The following is a 21,134-nucleotide window of genomic DNA, read 5'->3' as shown; positions in this document are numbered from 1 at the left end:
TTACAAGATTGTTGTTAACGTTAAACATAAACTCATATTCACAAGTTCAAGAACTGATTTAAATGCAGTCATTCAATCACAGATAGTAGCTAATATTAACGCTAACGCAGTACGAGTGTTAGAGGAGTTCAAGATAGAAAAATTGAGACTCGAATGGCATATGTACCCTATGTAGTGATGTTGGATTCCCATCAAATTTGACTGCTTCATTATTTACAGAGAGATAAGTTCATATTTATGAGTTTCTGAACTTGGAAGCTCTATGAATATCTACTCTTACCTACAACATCAAAACTTATTTGGACAGTCAAAACGTCCAATCAGCTGGAAGAACCACGCAATATGATTTTAGCTTCCTAGACGAACCATAGGAATTAAAGAGGAGCTAATGCTAGTGTATTTGATTATTGCGACAAAAGGAGTTAGAATTCTTTTTAAATTCGCAATATTATCTCTACGGTGATCTCAATCTTGATATAGCAAAAAATCAGTTTGCACTGTTGTATGAAATGTGTGCTAATTTTCAGAATTCGTATTATGGTAAAGATCATATCCTGCTATTAAGCAAAGTCAGATTTCTATCCAATAAACCTTTCATTGTCATTGATTGCTCCAAGCAAAATGAGTCGTTGGAAAATGCTGCAGTTGATGTACGTTCGGAATTCAAACCTCAGGATAATTTTTCCGCCAACACATCAGTCTATTGTTTAATTTTGCACGATCCCATTGTTCAATACCATCCAATGAGCAGAGGTGTCAAGAAACTCATTTAAAGTAGTGGTGGGTGTAGATGGTAGTAGTGGGGGTAAAACTCTAAAGTCTCGTGTCTAGCTCTGTTAACATGATTTGTCTTTTAACTGTCATGGAGAAAGGTCACAGTAGCAGTAACAGCTGAAGCAGATAAAAAGAAGAGAACAAGCGTAGATAAGAAGAGTGGGAAAAATTTGAGAATAGGCGTAAGGAGAGGGAATTGGCTTAGGAAAAGTCTAGAGACGAATTTAAGTATACAAAAAATAGTGGTATTTTAAAAAAGCTATTTATATATCACACAAGCCCACCATCATGGGACAAGGTCAGGGTGCGGAAAAAGAGTAAGATAGAAAATACTAGTATCAAAAGAGGTCATAAGCACCTGATATTAATGGATTACATAGTTGATATCCAAGGTTTTGAACAGCCTAATAACGATTAAGTTCTTAAGGAGCAAGTTATACTACCATTTTATTCCTACAGTGAACCTATAGTATTTCAGACACCCAAAAACAGCAGCGGGACTGCTGTGCAACAACAGCACCTACATGCTGTTTGCTGCTACTGCGCTGTAATAGGAACAGAAAAAAGTGGAGGTATTAGAGTGCTTGGTGAGAGGTAAGAGGGACCTTTTACTACGCCGTAACGTGCGCTGTACAGTGAAAAATGTAGTAGGGTAATGGGACTCAATGCAGTAGCACTCTCAACGCAGTAGCATTGCGGCAACCAGGCCACAAACCCCCATTGGGATTCTAGGACAGTGGGGAGTATAATCTACGTTAGTGGATTATTCTCTCCACTGTCCTTGAATCTCTGCTGTCCCAGAATCCCCATTGTCCTAGAATCCCTACTGTCCTGGAATTCCCAGAGCTTATCTACGCGAGTACAAACCTAAGAAGGTTTGATACTCAAGCATTCGTAGATATTTTTGGGATTGCCCTAACGGCAGTCGTACAATGGGATGCTGTACACATATTGTTGCAGTCGTACACTATCTCGCTCACGAGAGGTTGTTGTAAAAAATTATATAACCAGCCGAGATACCCTCCAAAATATTCCTTCATGATTAGAAAGAAGTTTGCACTAACAAAGATAGTAATAATGATAAATAAATAGAGTTATTTTTAATAATTTTTTTTTTCTAAAAAGTAAATGTCACATCGATGATTTTAATTATTATTTTGCTTTATCATGTTAGTTGCTTACTTTAAAGTAAGCTGAAAAAATGTTTGTACTTTTAAAGTAAAAAATCTTAAAAAACAGTTCATAAAGACAATGTTTTCGTTTAGTATTTCCTGCAATTAAAATGTCGTAATTATAGGGCTGCAATCTTTTGACGCACTTACATATGATAGTCAATACAAATGTATAACACCAGCTTCTAGCATTGTACATGATCTGTCATCAGAAACACCGCAAAACTAGGATAAGTATTGTAGAGAGCAATGTAAAAGACGTTAATGGCAACAGTTAACTAAAATCAGTGCAATATTACTTAAAATAAATTATACATTATCCTAATCAAAATATTGTTAGTGTTTTTTAGGGTGTGCTACCAAAAATATTGCAAAAAAAATAGAGTACTACAAAAAAATATAAATAAGCTACTTTAATGTACAAGAATGTAATACTTTTTTTCAGAAATCACTTTGAAAACCTCCCTGTTGTATTTTGTTGTACCTTTGAGTAGTCATTTTTCGAATCCTTTATCATAACAAGATAAATCCATAAGCCAAAGCTGTCAAAAATTTTAATCTCATTAAATGATACATATTTTACTTTTCAATTTTCGTAAACATAAGAATTTTGGTCACCTCCATCTCCCCCTAGGCCTACCACTCTGTGACTCAAACGGGTAAGAAAATTTTTTTTTCTCAAATATTAATCATTAACGACAAATGTTTTGTGAGTGGAAAATGGTGTATATCAAATCTACGAATCACAATAGTACTCCAATGCTCGAAATGTTACAGGTCTTGGCATTTGGTCTAATTGGCTTTTTTTCAAATTAGAGTTTAAAAATTGCTAAAATGAAGCTTTGTCGATTACAAAAAAATGTTTCGACTTTGGTGCCACTAATAAAAAAAGCATAAAGATTTTTTTAAATTACAAATTTTCAGTGAAAATCTACGAAACATCATTTTTAGCAGTTTTTGTCGCTCCTCCTTATAGAGCTATAACTTTTGAACGGAGGAATTGAATGAAATAAAATGTTTTTGAATTAATGTGGCTTAACTCTATCTTTTATATAATCTGAGTTAGGACACTTATGCAAACAGCTTAGCTACACGTATCAAAAGAAGACGTTTTTTTTCAAATTAACAAATAAACGGCTTGTGCAAAAGATCGTATATCTTTTTACTCAAAAACTTTGTAGTGGTATACCTTTGAAAATTTTTTGTAGATGGTATTTGAGGTAGATCTACTATGAAAAACTCTTTTTCTAACCAACTTTTTTCTAAACCATGCCTTAAGGCATTTTGAGCCACTTACGGAAGAATCACCCATACACAAATACCAGGTAGTAAAATTATGTACATTAATAACTTGAAGCTTAGGAAAAAGTTAGATTTATAGTTAAATTATACAATTTACTTAAATACTGGCGCACAAATATTTACGTATATATACACTAATCATTGTGATGCAACTCGTCACTTTAACACGAATTCTCCTAAAAATGTTAAGAGCTTTTATGAATAAAACCAGCTTTAACTAGGTGTTTTGCTTCATTTTATTTAATATACAAAATTTTCAAACATGAACTTTTTTAAATATTATAGTGTTATACGTCAAGTTTCTAATAAAGGCACTACTATAGGCAATCAGCATTTATAAAAGGAAAGAAAAAAAGGACGGAAGATCTCCCATTTTAACGAGTGAAAGCAACTCTTTAAGGGACTGTATAGTAACCATGATAGTCCTAGTGGCTGATTTAAATGATTTCTTACTTTATCGTCTTTCAGATGCAAAGTTGAGCTTTCCCTCCTCGATTTAAAAAATGTCATTCTCCCTTGGCGCGCGTAAGTTATACTTTTTACCCTAGTTTAAACGTATAGTATTTCATGCTATTTCATTCAACACACTATTTTTTGGGCAGTTTACAAAATTTAAAAAAAAATTTAATCAACTTATTCTTGAAGGTATGTACTCAAAAACAAACCTGATCTAAGATTCTAGTGATGTTTATTGATTACATGGTAAACTTTCTAATTTTTAGTACTTGATTGCACAAATACTGACATATTTCTGGAAAAGTTAAGTGAAAAAAGTTTGAAGTTTAAAAAAAAGTATTTGAATACTAAAATGTGATACCGTTAAAAGTTTTTTGTATGGTTTTAGCCTTCTATTAAGAAAAAAAATTAAAGTTTAATATTGTGCACGTGCTGGTTAATTTATAGGCAAATACAAGTATCTAAATAGCAGTTATAATTTTGACATATTTTTTACTCAACCTTGCAATAAAAAGTTCTTCATATTAAACAAACTTAGTACATAAATGTTGTTATCTGTATTTTTGTATATTTTTATACGGATCCTTTTACTAACGTCGTAAAACTTCAGGAGCCAGAGTAGACAAATGAATATATTATTATTGAAATATTTATTTCGTATTACCCATGATCAAAACAAAATAAAATTTTTATAACGAGTTTTTTATTTTATTTTTGAAAAAGGTAACGTTACGAGCTCTTACACAATCTCAGTACAACTGAAGCAAAAGCGCTTTTCGTAAAAATCTGACTTCATTCTCTCATTTGTATGATGCATTTATTATTAATATTTCTTAAAGTAACCATCCGAGTCAAAAAACTAATAGTACGGGAACCAGTAATAGTTTTTGAAGACCAATTTCCTCTCCGCTAAAAATTTGAGAAACTGTTACCCTGAATGTCCACAAAACGAAAGTAAACGTCAGCTGCCACGCCGTTGGGGGGAGGGGGGGGTGAGTAACCGTTGAAAAAGTGTTTAAAAAAAAAAAATTTTTAATTATTTCCTCCCGATTGAAACTTTGTCAGCGAGTAGCTGACATTAAACAAAGAAAAAAAAAGTCAGCTGGTCGCATCGCGGGAGATTATGCGTCAGCCGGCCGGTTAAAGTTGGTAAAAAAAAATTTTTTTTCAATCATTTTCTCTCGCTCCAAAATTTCAGAGAACTTTATTTATAAGTTACTTTTAACAAAAATGAAAGTCAGCTAGCTGTACGCCGGGGGAAAAGTCGTCAGCTGACGCAGTAAACTCGGTTGAATTGACGCTCCGCATTTGAAACTTCATTGTATCAGCTGACGACTTTTCTTCCGGCGTACAGCCAGCTGACTTTTATTTTTGTTAGAAGTAACTCATAAGTAAAGTTCTCTGAAAGTTTAGAGTGAGAGGAAATGATTGAACAAAAATTGTAATACGATACATCTCGAAATATGATCAATAAATACAAATTCCTTCGAATATTTCTATTTTTTTAAAATAAACGGTATAATATTGTAACTGTAATAAACTTTTATTTTTGTTAGAAGTAACTCATAAGTAAAGTTCTCTGAAAGTTTGGAGTGAGAGAAAATGATTGAACAAAAATTATGCTACATGAAAGCTCCAAATTCATCCCAAAAATGTAATTAAAGTGGAAAGAATATTTTTTATTATGTACAATTAGTGTTATAAAAATTGATTTAGTACATTTAAATATTTTTTTTTTTATCATAGAACAAAAAAATGAAACAATTTATTATGAACAAATCTACATTTCTTTTTCGCTTTGGCTCGCACTGCTTGTTTCCAGTTCTGACTCTTCTCCAGAGTCGCTGTCAGAACTATCATCTTGGATCTTATCATCATCATCATCTGTCAAGAGAAATTTTAAAAAATTAATACAGCAGCAAAATTTGATAATAATGTTCAATTTTCATTTTCTATCCAACCCCAGTCAGATGGATATATTCAGAGCTCGGAAACTTCTCGCTTGCGTTTGCCCAAATCTGCGCAATGTAGCAAGATCATTAATACTGCTGATATAGTTCTGGTCGACAAGGTGGTAAAGCCGAGCCATCTATACTTTTATTAGAAAGTTTAAATACGTCGTTGTCCACAAGTTTGTACGTTTTTGTAAACGATGCTATTCTGGCTTGATTTACGGTTTCAATAATCTTGAATCCGTAAATTTGACAAAAAAATTTTTCTATTTGCAAGAAATTTCCTTCATTTGATTCTACAAGAGTAGACATTTAAATGAAACTATTGATCAAATCGTCGGATTTACGCATCGCTGTAAATAAACGTTTTTTTCTTTTTCTAAAAAATGACGGATTATAATCGCAGCCTGTCAACGCATGAAATGCTGGTAAAGACAAGCAGATATTACTTCCTAGTGTATTAAATAATTGGAAAATATTCAAAAATCTTTCATGGTTGCCGACACCAATCTCCATCCATACTCGACTCTTTTCAGGTAATTTATGCATATTAGCAAGCATAACAACAAGTACGTCGGTATCTGAACATCTCATAGATATATTCGCGTTGAACTCAAGCTGGAAAACGTGGAAAATCATTTTAGTGTCTGCTTCTTCATGAGCAGGACACGATAGTGCTGGCTCCAAAGTTCTGATGACTTTTCCGTCACTGGCAGTATATTTGTAGCAGCTATCTTCATTTAGGTACACAGTTTTATTTCCAATATAAGGTGCTACATAATCCTCCTTCCAGTTTTCCGTAAAAAAAGTAACCAGAGCTTCTTTGAAGTTTATATTTTTCAACTCTACTGAAAAATCTTTTTTCCGCACTTGATCCGGACCATCAATCTGGAAATTAGCAGCTACACTACCTCGAAGCTGACGTGCGGTGTCTTTTATAGATGGAAAAATATACCGGTCAAAAGCAACTATTATGATTAATGCGTTAGTATTACAAATTTTTTGTAAAAACTGTATGGAAATTTTCCCAAATGTTGTCGGTACATCCTTCATAAGGTGCCGCATGAAAAATCCGTCGTATACCATGACGTCTACTTGCTGCGGTGATTCATGCTTCACTTGTTTTTCCAATAATTTTAAGAGCACTGACTTATTCGTTGTGCAAATTTCACCGTCTAGGTAGCACATTGATAACGGCACTGGCGTCAAGAGATATGCTAGCACTTTGTCCAGGTCAATTTTTTTATTCAAGGAAATGTGTAACAGCTGCCCAAATAAATTACGCTGCAACCGTAATTCGACAACTTTTCCAGCGACTAAAATTTTTTTTTTTCACAGTATCTGCAAAAGTATTACACTTTTGCCGTGAGATTGCTTGCTCAAACTTATTCGAATCTTCCATGCAAGTCTGTAAGAATTGTTCTCTTCTTTTATGACCAATTTTTTCAACGTTGAGAAAAAATTTTCTACGTTTTCTGTAGCAGCCTCACCCATCGAAATATTATACAAATGCTTTTTATCTAAAGATTCAGAAAATGGATCAATATTTCGTTTTATTTTTTCAGTAAGCCCATCAAGTTGTTTAACATTTTTCGCAATTCTCCTTATAATTTTAAAGGATACTTTCCTGTAAAATTCTGAAAATGTATTTAATTTGTATCTGCAAGACAGCTAATATTACTTCGATCGTTTGAATATAGTTTTAGTTTATTACAGTTACAATATTATACCGTTTATTTAAAAAAAATAGAAATATTCGAAGAAATTTGTATTTATTGATCATATTTCGAGATGTATCGTATTACAATTTTTGTTCAATCATTTCCTCTCACTCTAAGCTTTCAGAGAACTTTACTTATGAGTTACTTCTAACAAAAATAAAAGTCAGCTGGCTGTACGCCGGAGGAAAAGTCGTCAGCTGATACAATGAAGTTTCGAATGCGGAGCGTCAATTCAACCGAGTTTACTGCGTCAACTGACGACTTTTCCCCCGGCGTACAGCTAGCTGACTTTCATTTTTGTTAGAAGTAACTCATAAATAAAGTTCTCTGAAAGTTTGGAGCAAGAGGAAATGATTGAAAAAAATTTTTTTTTTACCAACTTCAACTTGCTGGCTGACGCATAATTCCCCGCGATGCGACCAGCTGACTTTTTTTTTTCTTTGTTCAATGTCAGCTACTCGCTGACAAAGTTTCAATCGGGAGGAAATAATTAAAATTTTTTTTTTTTACACGTTTTCCGTTAAACGGTTACTCAACTCCCCAACGGCGTGGGCGTTGGCAGCTGACGTTCACTTTTGTCTTGTGGACATTCAGGGGAACAGTTTCTCAAATTTTCAGCAGAGAGAAAATGACTGACAAAAAAATGCTACTGGCTCCCAGACTATAAAATTACACTAAAAAACAAAGCATTACGAAATAATGTTACAGGCTTCTAGCAAATAAAGAAAAGTTACGGGCTCTTATAAAATCGTCAAAAAAATTTTAATTGTGACGCACCAAATGGAAATTAAACCTTACCACTGCACTATAGTATCTTGTACAAAATTATAACATAGCTATATTATAACTTGCCACCTTTGAGTCCATAGTTCAACACCTTACAAAATTAAAGGACGGTTTCAGCATTACGGTCTCTTTGCTTCTTTTTTTTTTGAGACAGAGCTTACAAATTTGTAATCCTACAGCACTTCTGAACTCCATAGAATATAAAGCTTCCTAATTGTGTAAACAAAATTAAATTACGCGCATATGTAAGAGCATTTTCCGTTGAAATATAAAATTTGTTAAATTTCGGTCCTGTTACTTAAAGCACAATCCAAGTCTTGGATACAATTTTTTTTTTGGTTTGCTTCAAGAAATAAAAATGTTGTGTATGATAATAGCTTTAGGATTCCATGCCATTAAAAAAATTTATAAATTCGTATTTTGCTTCTAAAAGTTGTCAAAACAGCAAACTTTGAAGTAAGACACGAGCCCATAACGCTTGTTTTTCCTCCTTTCCTATCAAAAATTGAAGCCATACTTTCTCGTACAATAACTTTTTACATAGCGTTTTGTCAACTAGGACAAAAAAGTTACCGTTTTTGGTAAAATCACCCATGTTTATGCACGTGCGAGCGAGCGTGCATGTGTGTATGTGTATGTGCTTGACTGTACACACACCAAAAGCTTTAATGTGGATTCAAAATAAACAACTCTGCTGCAATATGTAGTGGACAAAGCACAAAAAATTGTAACTATCTAAAAAATACTTGTACATGCCGCGGAATTGACCAGCATGCTCACAACACTAATTTTTTAATAAGCATATATTGTTTTCATTAAAAATAAAGAGCTGAAACCTTAAAGAAAACTTTTAAATGTATTATATTTTAGAATTTAAATTTTTTTTTTAACTTAAAACTTTATCAATCAACTTTTTCGAAATATGCCAACACTCGTTAAATCGAACACTAAAATATAAAACATTTACCACATCATTAATTAATGTCACTGGAGTTTTAGATAAGGTTTCTTTATGAGTACATATTTTAAAGAACAAGTGGATACAAATTTACAAAGAAATTTTGGAAGTTGCTTGAATAATAGCGAAATGCGAAATCCTAAGCGACTTTTTTGGATTGTCATGCTCACCTTATTAAAGAGAGAAGGGTAGGGGATAAATAAGCAGTTTTGCTGCAAGAAGATCGCCTATCTGTTCCATGAGGAGCATGGTGCAGTGAAAAACCAAATGTAAAAATTAACAGAGGTACTGGCTCAAAAAGTCGGACTGGCCAGGAACTGAACCGTAGTCTCTCGCGTACCGACCCACAGCCTAGCTTATTGAGCCACCACCCTTCAGAGCATATGTACACTAGATGGCCAGATATTCCCAACACCCTCTAACAAGTTGAGTGACACTGAAGTCATTTAGTGAAGTATATGATTTCAGTGCCACTCAACTCGTCGGAGGGGGCCGGAATTGTCTAGCCGTTTAGTGTACGTATATGCACTTACCCATAAACTTCTTATACATCTATAATATACTACTTTTTTTTATGAAGTTGGTAAGAATATAAAATCTGTACATTATTTATAAATGTGAGCCATGCATAGAATAACAATATTACTCGTGGAAATTTGGTACTTGACATGAATATCTCCTTAGCCAATCACTTCTGAATTATGTTATAAAAAATAAGTTTCATGTAGCAAAATTTTTATTTATTTAGTATAATAGTTACTACGACCTATTTAATAAAATAAATTTTTTTTTTTTTTAATTTGGAAAGTAAAGAATTATTATGTGACAGAACAAATTCTATGGAGCAAAAAAAATGGGCTTAAAAAAAAGAAATACACTTAAAGAAACGGCAAAATTTATGCTTAAGCTAATTTTTTAGCATAAAAGGCACGATTGTTAAATTTTTTACTAGAGCAGAGAGTATAACATCATTTTTATTGATTTTTGTATTTTTAAATATTCTTTGTTATTATTGTTTAGTCAAACGCAACTAAATCGAGTACCATCACGTGAGTGGATGAGGATCGAAGCTCACAGCACGTTTGTCCTCATCAACACATAAAACCAAGCTTCATTTACTTCACACACATATGTATTTCGTGCATTTCTTATTTCGCTCTAGATTCTCGTTCTCTCTCCTCCTTCGTAACCAACTTCTTACCTGTCTCGACCATTTTCGGCATTGTTAGCGTCCCGACGCCCGATTGACACTAAAGATGAATAATACCTCCGCTAATTGGCGCGCATCATTAGAAAGAAAAAAGGGTTGAGGGAGAGAGAAAAGGTAGCGCCAGTAGAAAAATTCGGCCTCGTCCAGTCCGATACTTGCCTCTGTATAGAGCGGTCTCCAGTTTTCTGAGAAATCATGTACGTAGCTTGTCTTGGGTAATTTTTGCTTGTTTGAGTTTTTGAGAAGCTTCTTCGTTGCACCACTACGCATCAACATGTTCTGCATTAATTCGTCCTTTGTTCGTCTGAATCTAAATTACAGCCACGTCCTGCGTCAACACTTACTACGGGCTGTGAGCACCTATGGCAAACATCCGCACTCACGGAACCGTACGAAAACGAGAACAGTGCGGACGTGCACTTATACTCACACTCTTACACATTTACACCTCCACATCTGCACACTAATTCAAACGAGGTTGTTATGTTTCTTTTCATTCAATTTTGTATCAGTCGTTTTTTTTCTCTTAGAGAGTTTTCTCGCAAGAGTTTCCTTCTTTGAGCCACAAATTATATCTTTATCAGTGGCTCATAAATAGTGTTTTTTATTTAGTTTAATCCAACCCATCCTATCCTTCGTAAATTAACGTAAATGCTTTCAAAATTAATTTCTTTTCATTTTCTGGAAAGTAGTTCGTATTTTAGCTGTTTATTTATTGCCCCTAAATTAAGAAGTTCGTCCTGTGCTTCCGCATCATAGTGTTACCTTTCTCGCGTTTTGTATATTGTATTTTGTATTTGCTTCGCGGTTTTCTTATTCAATAGCTTATTAATAAATCAGATGGTTTTGTCGCTTAGACGCAGTTATTAGGGTGACAAAAGATCCCTGTGCCACAATTCAATTAGCTCTTTTTTGATAATTTTTTAGATACTTATGTAAATTACAGTTATTTAGACCATAACAATGTAATACACAGAGTTATGCAAATCTGGGATTAGTAAAATTTGACACTTTAACACAAATTTCTAGAAAACAATCTGTCAAAATATGGTTTAAGTATGAAGCTCTAAGTCAAATTGAAACTTAATCAAATAATATGTTTAAAACTAAGTAAATTTACATGCCTTTATGAGTGGTAATTACACTTTTTTTTCAGGCAAAATGTAAGGTTTTGCTACAAAGTAGTCATGCTCAAAAGAGAGTTTTGTCAATCTAACATTTTTTTCTTAAAGTTAACTTCAATCAAATGGCTTTTTTTTTTCAGTACCGTTCCACCCAAAATTCAAATATACAGATAAACTGTATTATCAATATCGATATCAAGTGAATGCTAGTACAAGTTTGGAAGGAATTCCATGGAATCAGAATACATCACACATTTTCATTGATGCAAACGTCTCAATACATTTTTCTACACCTTGTGAAGGCTGGCTGGATTTTTTCAATGTCACCATCAGTCATAATCGAATGACGTATCAACCTGAGTTTCCGGATCGTGCTGGAACTGAATTCAAAAAAGTCTTAGAAAAAAACAGTCTACGTTTTGCTTTTTATGATGGTACCATTTATGAATTATGTCCATCTCCTAATGATGAGACTTGGGCTCTTAATTTAAGACGTGGAGTATTATCTATGTTACAAAATACTATGATTCGTTTTGATATTGATCGTCGACATAATGAGCTTGATGTCAATGGTAAGTGAGAAGTTAAATTTGTTAATTTTACTACTAAATATAAAAAAAACGCAAGCCCAAGAATAAAGTTATAATTGTATAGCAGATAATATACAATTGTTAATGTATTTTTTTTACAACATTATAACAAATAACTTAAACCTAATGAAAATTATAATATTCTTTCATAAGATTTTATTTCAATAAGTGTTTAAAAATTAAATAAACAATTACAAATAGTATATTGTGTAAAAAAGAAAAAAAAAAAGTACAGCAAGTGCATGACGTACTGTTAGGCTGGCCAGTGTGAGACTGTCTGCTTTCATAAGATCTTCCAATTCGTACAAAATTATTTTCCACACTGATGAAATCACTTCCGTTGCGCTCCTACCTCTGATATACACTCACGTAAGCTCTGTTTTTTTATTATATAATAATGTTATACGTTTAAATACACAAGCTCTACTATTTAAGACACTTGTCACTTAATGAAGAGACAAAAAAAGGGATGAAAAGCTACCAATTGCCGAGAGCGTGCTAGGGGGTTAATAGGCAATTTTGTTGCTAAAAGATCATAGGATATTTTTCATCGATTTCCTTATACACATACATACATGCGCGCCCCCCCCCATATATATCAAAAGAATTGGGTCGTTGCACAAAACCCTGGAAAACATCATAACAGTTGCCACCATAACTACAACAGCTTTACAAAACAATTGTTTTACAAACGCTCGCAGGCTCAAACTAATCTGATATGTAGCTTACCATTAGAACATGTCAGGTAGATTTGGAAAGTAGAGAAAAAAGATGATGAAATTAAGAAAAAAGTACAAACGGGAAAAATTGAAACAAAAAAAGGCTCAAGCTACAGATCAGATTAGCTTGGGCCTGCGAGCTTTTATAAGATGATTGTTTTGTAAGGCTGTTGTAGTTAGGGTTGCAACTATTGCAATCTTTTCCAGAGTTTTGTGCAACGACACAATTCTTTTTCCGTTTTATAGTCGTTCTGCTGTAAAAAAAGTCTTCCAGAAGTGGGCTGACACTAGATAAGCTATGGCAATTCCAGCCCAGGTAGGCTCGAGTTGCCAGGTGACTTCGGCCCGCTCTCTCTCCATGGCGAGCAGACTCCTCTTTTCAGGTAGAGTAGTCCCTCCTGCAGCCAATGGGTGAGCAGGAGCTGTGTCTTCTTCGCACTCCTTGTGAGTGCGCTGCTTGAGGTTGCATGCGCCACCTGCAGCGCTGCTTAAGTTTGCACGCGCTGTTTGAATTCATGCGCACTACAATGTGCATAAGTGCCCGTAGCGCCGCGTACCCCAGCTGCTGACCTACAACGCAGTTTGAGTTTGCGCGAGATGCAATGTGCATAAGCCGTCTCAGCGCTGATTTGCGCGCGTTGTTTGAATGTGCGAAATTGTATGCAGCTTGTGCACGTGGTAGTTATATGCGTACAAAAATTTTTTTGTGTTAGCGAGCGCGTTGCATGATAATGTAGAATGTGGAGTGCTAGAAAAATAATTGTTGAAAATTTTTTGTTTTGTTTTAAAAATCAGCTTATATAAATTGAAAAACTTACATGATTTACAAAACAAGACTCGCAAAACACGCATGATTTATAAAATTCGTTTTGGTAAACATCTTATTCTTAAAATATATAAGAATTGAAAATGTATTCTTTACTTGACATGGCTCTCTTCTTCACCGTTGATGTTACTACTTATGTCACGTTGCTAAAACTGAGTAAATAATGAGATACAACCTGTATTAATAATGTCTCTTTATCAGAGCTAGTGACATCTGCTCACGCATCGGGAGATTGCGCAATCTCTCTTTCCCTAAACGAGAATGAGATGCAGCTTTCCTTCTCTCCTAGTGTCTGAGCCACTCTTGTGACTATAATCTGTCAATTGTATAGCTTAGAAGTACAACTTTACGTTTAAAAATTAATTTATATTTTATTCTTGAATTTTCATTTACATATTCAAACAGTTTTTTATGACTATTGTCAAAAAATTTTTTAGTTAGAAAAAACATCATACATCGAACAAACCACATTTTCTTGATTTAATTTAAAATCCATCCAATCCCTTATTGCGGAAACATTTCTGATAGCACATGAAGAGTTAATGACGAAGGCGTGGTATTTGTATGGTAAATTGTCTTTGTTAAGATTTGCAAAAGGTGGGTATCCATATTCCTTAATATTTACAACTCTAAAAGTGTAGAAAACGTGAATGACTTGCACCTTTATTAAATTTTATCGTATGTGTGCATATATATACTTGGACGGTAGTATTTCTTCAAGGTATTTCTTTTTATTTCAAGACCCTTGACGAAAACTGTTTCTGCCTCAATAAGTTTGATTTTAAATTTATTAAGTGCTCTTGCATAGAAAATATCTCCAGTATTCCAGCTTATACGATGAAAATTGGTTGTTAACCAACGATTTTGCTTTTTGTCTACATGTGATAAACTTTTTAACTCAAAAGGTGGCTTAAGCACTATTGTAACTGCCATGGAATTTTATTTTTCCTCAAGTTTAACACATTAAACTTCTTTAAAAAGAAATTCACTATTTGCAGTCTTAAAACACTGTATATCTACAGTGTACTCCATCACTCAAAAGAGAAATATACCTTCTTCGGTCGAGTGTATACAAACAAATGAATATTACGTTGAAGCACATTATACTAAATATCTAATAAATAATTTCGATGCTTTCATGTGAATTGATAATAACTTTTGACCTCAGTATGTCTAAAATAGATTTCTCACGATATTAAGTTTTATTAATGTGAATAATATACTTTGGAAACCTATGACCATATACACTCGGTCGTAAAATGCAGGTAGCAAGTTTGTTGGAGCTTTGGGTAATTGTTGAGTTAATTTTAAAATTCTATAATTTTTGTAATGCTGATAGATTTGTAATTTTCTTTTTTATGTAAATGCAATATATTTTACAAATCACTTACAGCTTATTAACAGTATTATAATTTAAATTATCAAAATTTTAGTATTAAACATACTTTTCTTTCAATTTTAATATTAATTTTTTTTGTCTGCTCTTTTTTTTGATAAATACGTAACTTTAATTTTTTCTGGAGATGATTCGACAGGTGGCTGTGGAAACATGAATATGTCCGCAATTTCTGGTGAAGAGAATCAATTGATAATTTGTGGCCCCTGTGCTGACCGGGGTGATGTTGTGCTTAAGTCGAGCAGTACACTTTGTGGTGAAATATGCCCAATTACTGTGTCGAGAGAGTAAAAGCTCTCCACGTATAAACAGCTTGGAAAGATCAGTGATTCTTGAACTTCCTTAACGTCACTGACTGAGAAACATGCATCTTCACAATCTATTAAACAAAACGTAAAAATGCTAAAAAGTAAAAAAAAAAAAGAAGTAAGGAGAAATGTTTAAAAAAGACTAAACCAATAACTCAAGGAATAAAACTCACTTTCAAACATTATATTTTTTAAATGGCCGATGTAAGTTGCACTGGCTGTAATACAACAGACACATCAAGATAAGCTATTTGTCCAGCATACTAGTGAAGCCGTAATCATAAATACAATAAAATATTTTTGGAAATTCTTGAATGGTAAAATCAATGTTCCTCTCCATAAATTTTACACAGGTGTATCTTAAATTTTGAATCCAACTTTTTTCCGTTTCAACAACAAATTTTATGAACAAGTTTTCGGCTCTCCAATAGGCAATCTCCCTGTAGTCCAGTGCTGTGTGATCTTGTTATGCTTTGGCTTGAAATTTCATGCTTACAGATGTTTTGATGTTCCACTGTATTTGCGGTATGTGGATGATATTCTCATATGAGTGCCTACTAAATATGTGAGCTACACTTAAAACATTTTTAATAGCTATTGTCCGGAATTGCAGTTCACTGTTGAGACATGCAATAACAACAGCATTAGTTTCTTGGATTTAAAAATTATCATTCAACAAAATAACACAGTACCAACTAATTGGTACCAAAAACCCACACACAACCCACACATATTTAAAATTAATCAATAAATTTTTTCTAGCTCACAACTATCCTAAAAAATTTATTGATAAATTTTGAAACAAAAGAATGAATACTTAGAAAACATGAATATGATTGACAGTTGCAATAAAAACAAAAATAATTGTAAACTCATCTTATCATTACAGAATATTCATCACTCGCACGGTTCTATTAAATATTTTTGTAAGAAGCTCTACAGTGGTCTTGTATACAGATTGAACAATAAATTAAATTTGATCTTATAACTTGGAAAAGATGTATCCAAGCCATTTGATAAAAAAAATGTCGTGTACCACATACTATGTGCAAATTGCAACGGCTGTTATGTCGGTCAAACATCGAGAACTGTAAAATTAAGAATGGCATAACATGAAAGAGACATAGAGAAAAAAAGGATACATCGGTACAACCACAATACAGCATTAAATTACCACACAACTTAATTTTAATAAAATGAAAGTTTTTGAGAGAGAACAAAATTTCAAAAAGTGCCGTTTTTCCGAAATGTTAAATATAGACAACAAGATACAAACAAAATATTATAAGTCTCTCGTTAGGTCAATTAAGAAAGAAGACTAGTTTGATTTACATGATTTGAGGGCCTCTTTCGTTCATAGTATTAGGAAAACATGATCTGTTTACGTGTACCTCACAAGGAACTGCTTGCGATTCTTATTTAATTGTATTATATGTGTATGCTATGTCATTTGTGTATGTGCAAGGTATAAAAGCAATTAAACCTGAAACTCTGACTATATTACGATTTTATATCCCTTTCGTAAGAGTCAGAGGTATATTACACACTTTACTTAAGGACAACACTAGGTGGCATCTCGTTTAAAAAATTTTGGAAGTCTAAATCCTCTTTAAGTTCAATCTCGTTGGTTTTATCAACTGGTCACATTCTCGCTATTACAATATTATTGTCTAACTAAATGGTCCAAAGTACTACTTCTAAGGGATGGAAATCAAAGAGTTACTTACCTTTTTTTAACCTGAGAGTAACTACTCCGATCTTATAAGAAAACAGCTGCGTTAGAAAAGGATACAAGTGCATTACAAAAACAGCAAAGTTAGAAAAAGATGCTAGTACAGTACCCGCCCCTGCAGTCCCCTTTCTTTAAATATGTGCAAAGCATGCAAAACTATATTTTGTACCTATTGTGCAAACAAGTAATTTTTTGCATGTATGAATTTTATCCTTTCACTATAGGCTTTTTAAATTTTGAAATAGCTAATCAGAAATAACGTATGCCCTCATCACCATTCTACACATTTGCATGAACTTTCCAAAGGATTTAAGGGCTGCTTTTGACCTTATTTTTAAATCATAGCTAATTGATTACGCAAGAAGTTAATAACTTGTGGCAGTATTTACACGACCAGGAATTATCTTTCAACAAAATAAGGTAAATTTAATAATTTATTTAGCTATGCTTTTTCTCACCCTCGTCATTTTTTTTGTTATTTATATCTCATCCATCACTTGAACCACAGAAATGAAGGCAATAGTACTCTCTAAACAGCAATAATGTTAAGCGTTGTTTTAATTTTTTTACCTTTTTATTAAAATAACCCTTTTACCACAAAACGATGATAATGATCTATTCTAACTTTCTCCACAGAAATGATGTTGATGGTTTCTTAACTTTCTTTCTCTTGACTAAAATTTAAACGAATCTTCTACAAAAAATAATTTTGGTTTTAATGGACATAGTTTTTTTTTTCAGTCTAAGAAACGGAGGAATCCAAAATATTTATAAATGAGTCTGAAGTTTTTGTATCGGACAGTGATCATGAAGTCAAAGCAGCAGTTACAGCATTCCAAAATGAACCTGAAGTGATTGTACCAGAAAATTATATAGAAATGGTGTGCGTGAGAAAATTTGAAAATAACTGCGCAAAATACGTTCAAGGTAAAGGTATAGCTGCAGGGGTGCACACTTCCAGTTGCTAAAAATAATGAAGCAGTAAGTCTCGAAGATGTTAATAGTGCGTTTAAAAGATAAATCATGAGAGCATTGATTTTTAACTGAAAACATTTAGAATTGACAAATTTTTTTAAAGATGCAAAGAAGCAGTTTTTTAACCGAATACAACAACCTCTTAGCGAACATAAAACACTAAAAGTTAAGGCATAGTTGTCATCTGAATATGTTACAGTCAAAGATAACATTGGAAATACAGATATAAAATTCTTGAACACAAAGTCACAATCCATTAATCAAACAACTGATTTAGATGATTGGTTTAATAAAAATATTTAACATCCAATTGAGCAAAGTATGGATAACTTTGAAGATGCGGGTTTTGACTGGTTCTTACGTTTGATATTGAATTTAGTCATTAAAATCAATAAATTATATCCTATATTAGGTAGCTCATTTATAGCCTACCAGACTACACTAAAAAAAAAATATGCTTGTGTACATATATTTAACACTGATAACTGATGCTTTAAATGGGCTATTTTATCACTATGCATCCGGTACATAAGAATGAAAATCGTGTCTTAAATTATAGAAGATACGAAAACGAGTTGAATTGAATGATATTGTGTTCTCTCTATGAATTTGGTTAATTTATATTAAAAAAAAAAAAGGTAATACTTATAGTGTTTGTCCTAGTCATTTATTAGAAAACAAAAAAGAAAATCATGTTAACCTTTTACTTGAAATTCAACACTGAGTATGAATATCATTGTGTTTGGATTAAAAATTTGTCACGTTTGATATGCAAACAGTTGTCTAGATATCAGAATGCTGCAAACATACGTGACTGATGCCTTCACTTCTTTTGGTCTAAAGATAAATTAAAAGCACATAAAGAAGATTGCTAAAATCTAAATAGTTGCAGAATTATTCTACCAAAAAAAAAATGAGCACATACACTTGAATTTAAAAATTTTAAATACAAGAACTGAGTACGTTTTGTTGTTTATACAGACTTTAAATGTTTATTGAAATCTGTTGAAAATGAACGTGTGTATTATCATCATGTAGCGTATAGTATAAGATGTTTTATTAAATGCAGTTTTGATAATAGGAAATCAGAGTCTAAAAGTTATAGACAAATTAATGAAAATAATAATGAAAAACCTGCTAAATGTTTTACCAATATTTTTTACCTTCTTACTTTAAAATTGAAAAAATTGAATGAAAATCCTATCAAAATGATTGATTTGTCAACAGCAGAGAAGATCATGTACGATAAGGCTTCTATATGTCTTATGTATACCCATCCCTCTAGATAAGTTGATATTAAAGTAAGAGGTCATTGTCATCTGTCTGGATCGAAAGTACGCAGGTTTTTCTTACTACAATAATTATTATTATTTTATAAGCCAAACAAAACCTGTGGACAGTGGGTGCTTGGGTATGCAGTAAGAAGTTCTACTCTTTCAAAATTATATGGCAGATAATATAATTATAAGTACAACATACCTTCTATGGAACGATATTGTATAAAAAGGTGGTGCAACTATCGTTGAAATAAGTATACCAACAATAATTCGGTGTGGTTCTAATAAATATTTTAATATTTATCAACTGAAAAATTATAAATGTATATTATGGCAAAATATAATATTAACAATATGGAACCCGGCCAGTACAAGACTGTGCACTTTCATCGAATCTTCCGATAGTTTCAAAACAACTTCTTACTTCTTACGCTGATCATATCTGTAAGGTCACACTCACATTTATTACATACGCTCACACACTCATTCCTAGTCCACATTTAATATTTAAAATATAAATGTAATTCAGCTGTTCCCTCTTTTACATGTTTGATTTTAAAAATTTTGCAATTTTTACTAGTAACTTTATATAAAAATTACTTAAATTATATTTGTAAAATCTATATAAATCATTTAATTGTTTAATGGAGTACGTAACAAAATAAATTAATAAACAGCAAATAAAAATCTACGTTCAAAATAAAATACGAACTGTACAATAAAATGAAGTAGTTGATTTTCCATTGTTACGTCGAAGACGGCGTAATAGTAAATTCTGTATTTAGGCCTAAGCTTTCGCTCAATAGCCTGGGGACACGACAGCAAGGGTTGAAGACGAGGCACTAGGGTAGGAACAGGGGAGATGATTAGAGAAGGGTTAGCTAGCTACTTGGCCATCGGTATTTGTACCCACGGCACGTAACTTAGCGTTGCTTGATTTTTAATTGGAGGCTAGTTGTTTGGCCATCGGCATTTGCACCAACCGGCACACAACTTAGCGTTGCTTGATTTTTAATTGGAGGCTAGTTGTTTGGCCATCGGCATTTGCACCAACCGGCACACAACTTAGCGTTGCTTGATTTTCAATTGGAGGCTAGTTGTTTGGCCATCGGCATTTGCACCAACCGGCACACAACTTAGCGTTGCTTGATTTTCAATTGGAGGCTAGTTGTCTGGCCATCGGCATTTGCACCAACCGGCACACAACTTAGCGTTGCTTGATTTTTAATTGGAGGCTAGTTGTTTGGCCATCGGCATTTGCACCAACCGGCACACAACTTAGCGTTGCTTGATTTTCAATTGGAGGCTAGTTGTTTGGCCATCGGCATTTGCACCAACCGGCACACAACTTAGCGTTGCTTGATTTTTAATTGGAGGCTAGTTGTTTGGCCATCGGCATTTGCACCAACCGGCACACAACTTAGCGTTGCTTAATTTTTTAAATTAAGATTTTGAATTAAAAATTTTCCCGCCACCTGCTTGGCCATTAATATCCGGATTGAACGGCACGCAAAGTGGGTTTTACGAAGAGAAGAAAAAAAAACTATTAGGGGATATATGAAAATTAAGTTTAAAAAGTATTGTTACTTACTTTTATTAAAAAGAAACAAAGGGGGAATATAAGTGGCTCTCGAGGCAAGATCCGGGTGGCCGGATATAATTTAAATTGAAATTGTGGACCGGATTCTCCAGGTCACGAATAGGCTTCGACCGGATTCTCCAGGTCGTGTATTCCTGTCTGGCTACTACTCTCGGTGGTTCACCAAGCTGGCCTGACCGTTGAATGCATCGACCGGGTTCTCCAGGTCGTATGCCTTTAGTCTGGCTACTGCTCTAGGTATACACCCAGGCTGGCC

At 33.4% G+C, this 21,134-nt stretch overlaps 1 protein-coding gene and 1 pseudogene across 1 annotated transcript in view; one reads left to right on the top strand and one right to left on the bottom strand.

Moving 5' to 3' along the window:
• Positions 1-5,642: 5,642 nt before the first annotated feature.
• Positions 5,643-6,742, bottom strand: LOC149375751 (uncharacterized; annotated as a pseudogene).
• A 4,717-nt stretch (positions 6,743-11,459) lies between these two features.
• Positions 11,460-21,134, top strand: part of Apoltp (Apolipoprotein lipid transfer particle) — a 2,496,658-nt gene continuing 2,486,983 nt past the window's right edge. The window contains exons 1-2 of the mRNA XM_089596186.1: positions 11,460-11,466; positions 11,596-12,027. Of these exons, the coding sequence (XP_089452312.1) occupies positions 11,460-11,466; positions 11,596-12,027 (439 nt within the window). The remainder of the gene's footprint in view (positions 11,467-11,595; positions 12,028-21,134) is intronic.

The sequence above is a fragment of the Copidosoma floridanum genome, unplaced genomic scaffold (assembly GCF_036245765.1).
Source record: "Copidosoma floridanum isolate Cflo_tuat_1 unplaced genomic scaffold, Cflo_Japanese_pri ptg000004l, whole genome shotgun sequence".
NCBI classification, from domain to species: Eukaryota; Metazoa; Arthropoda; class Insecta; order Hymenoptera; family Encyrtidae; genus Copidosoma; species Copidosoma floridanum.
Note: the sequence above shows the minus strand (reverse complement) of the source record. Positions and strands in the feature narration are given on the sequence as shown.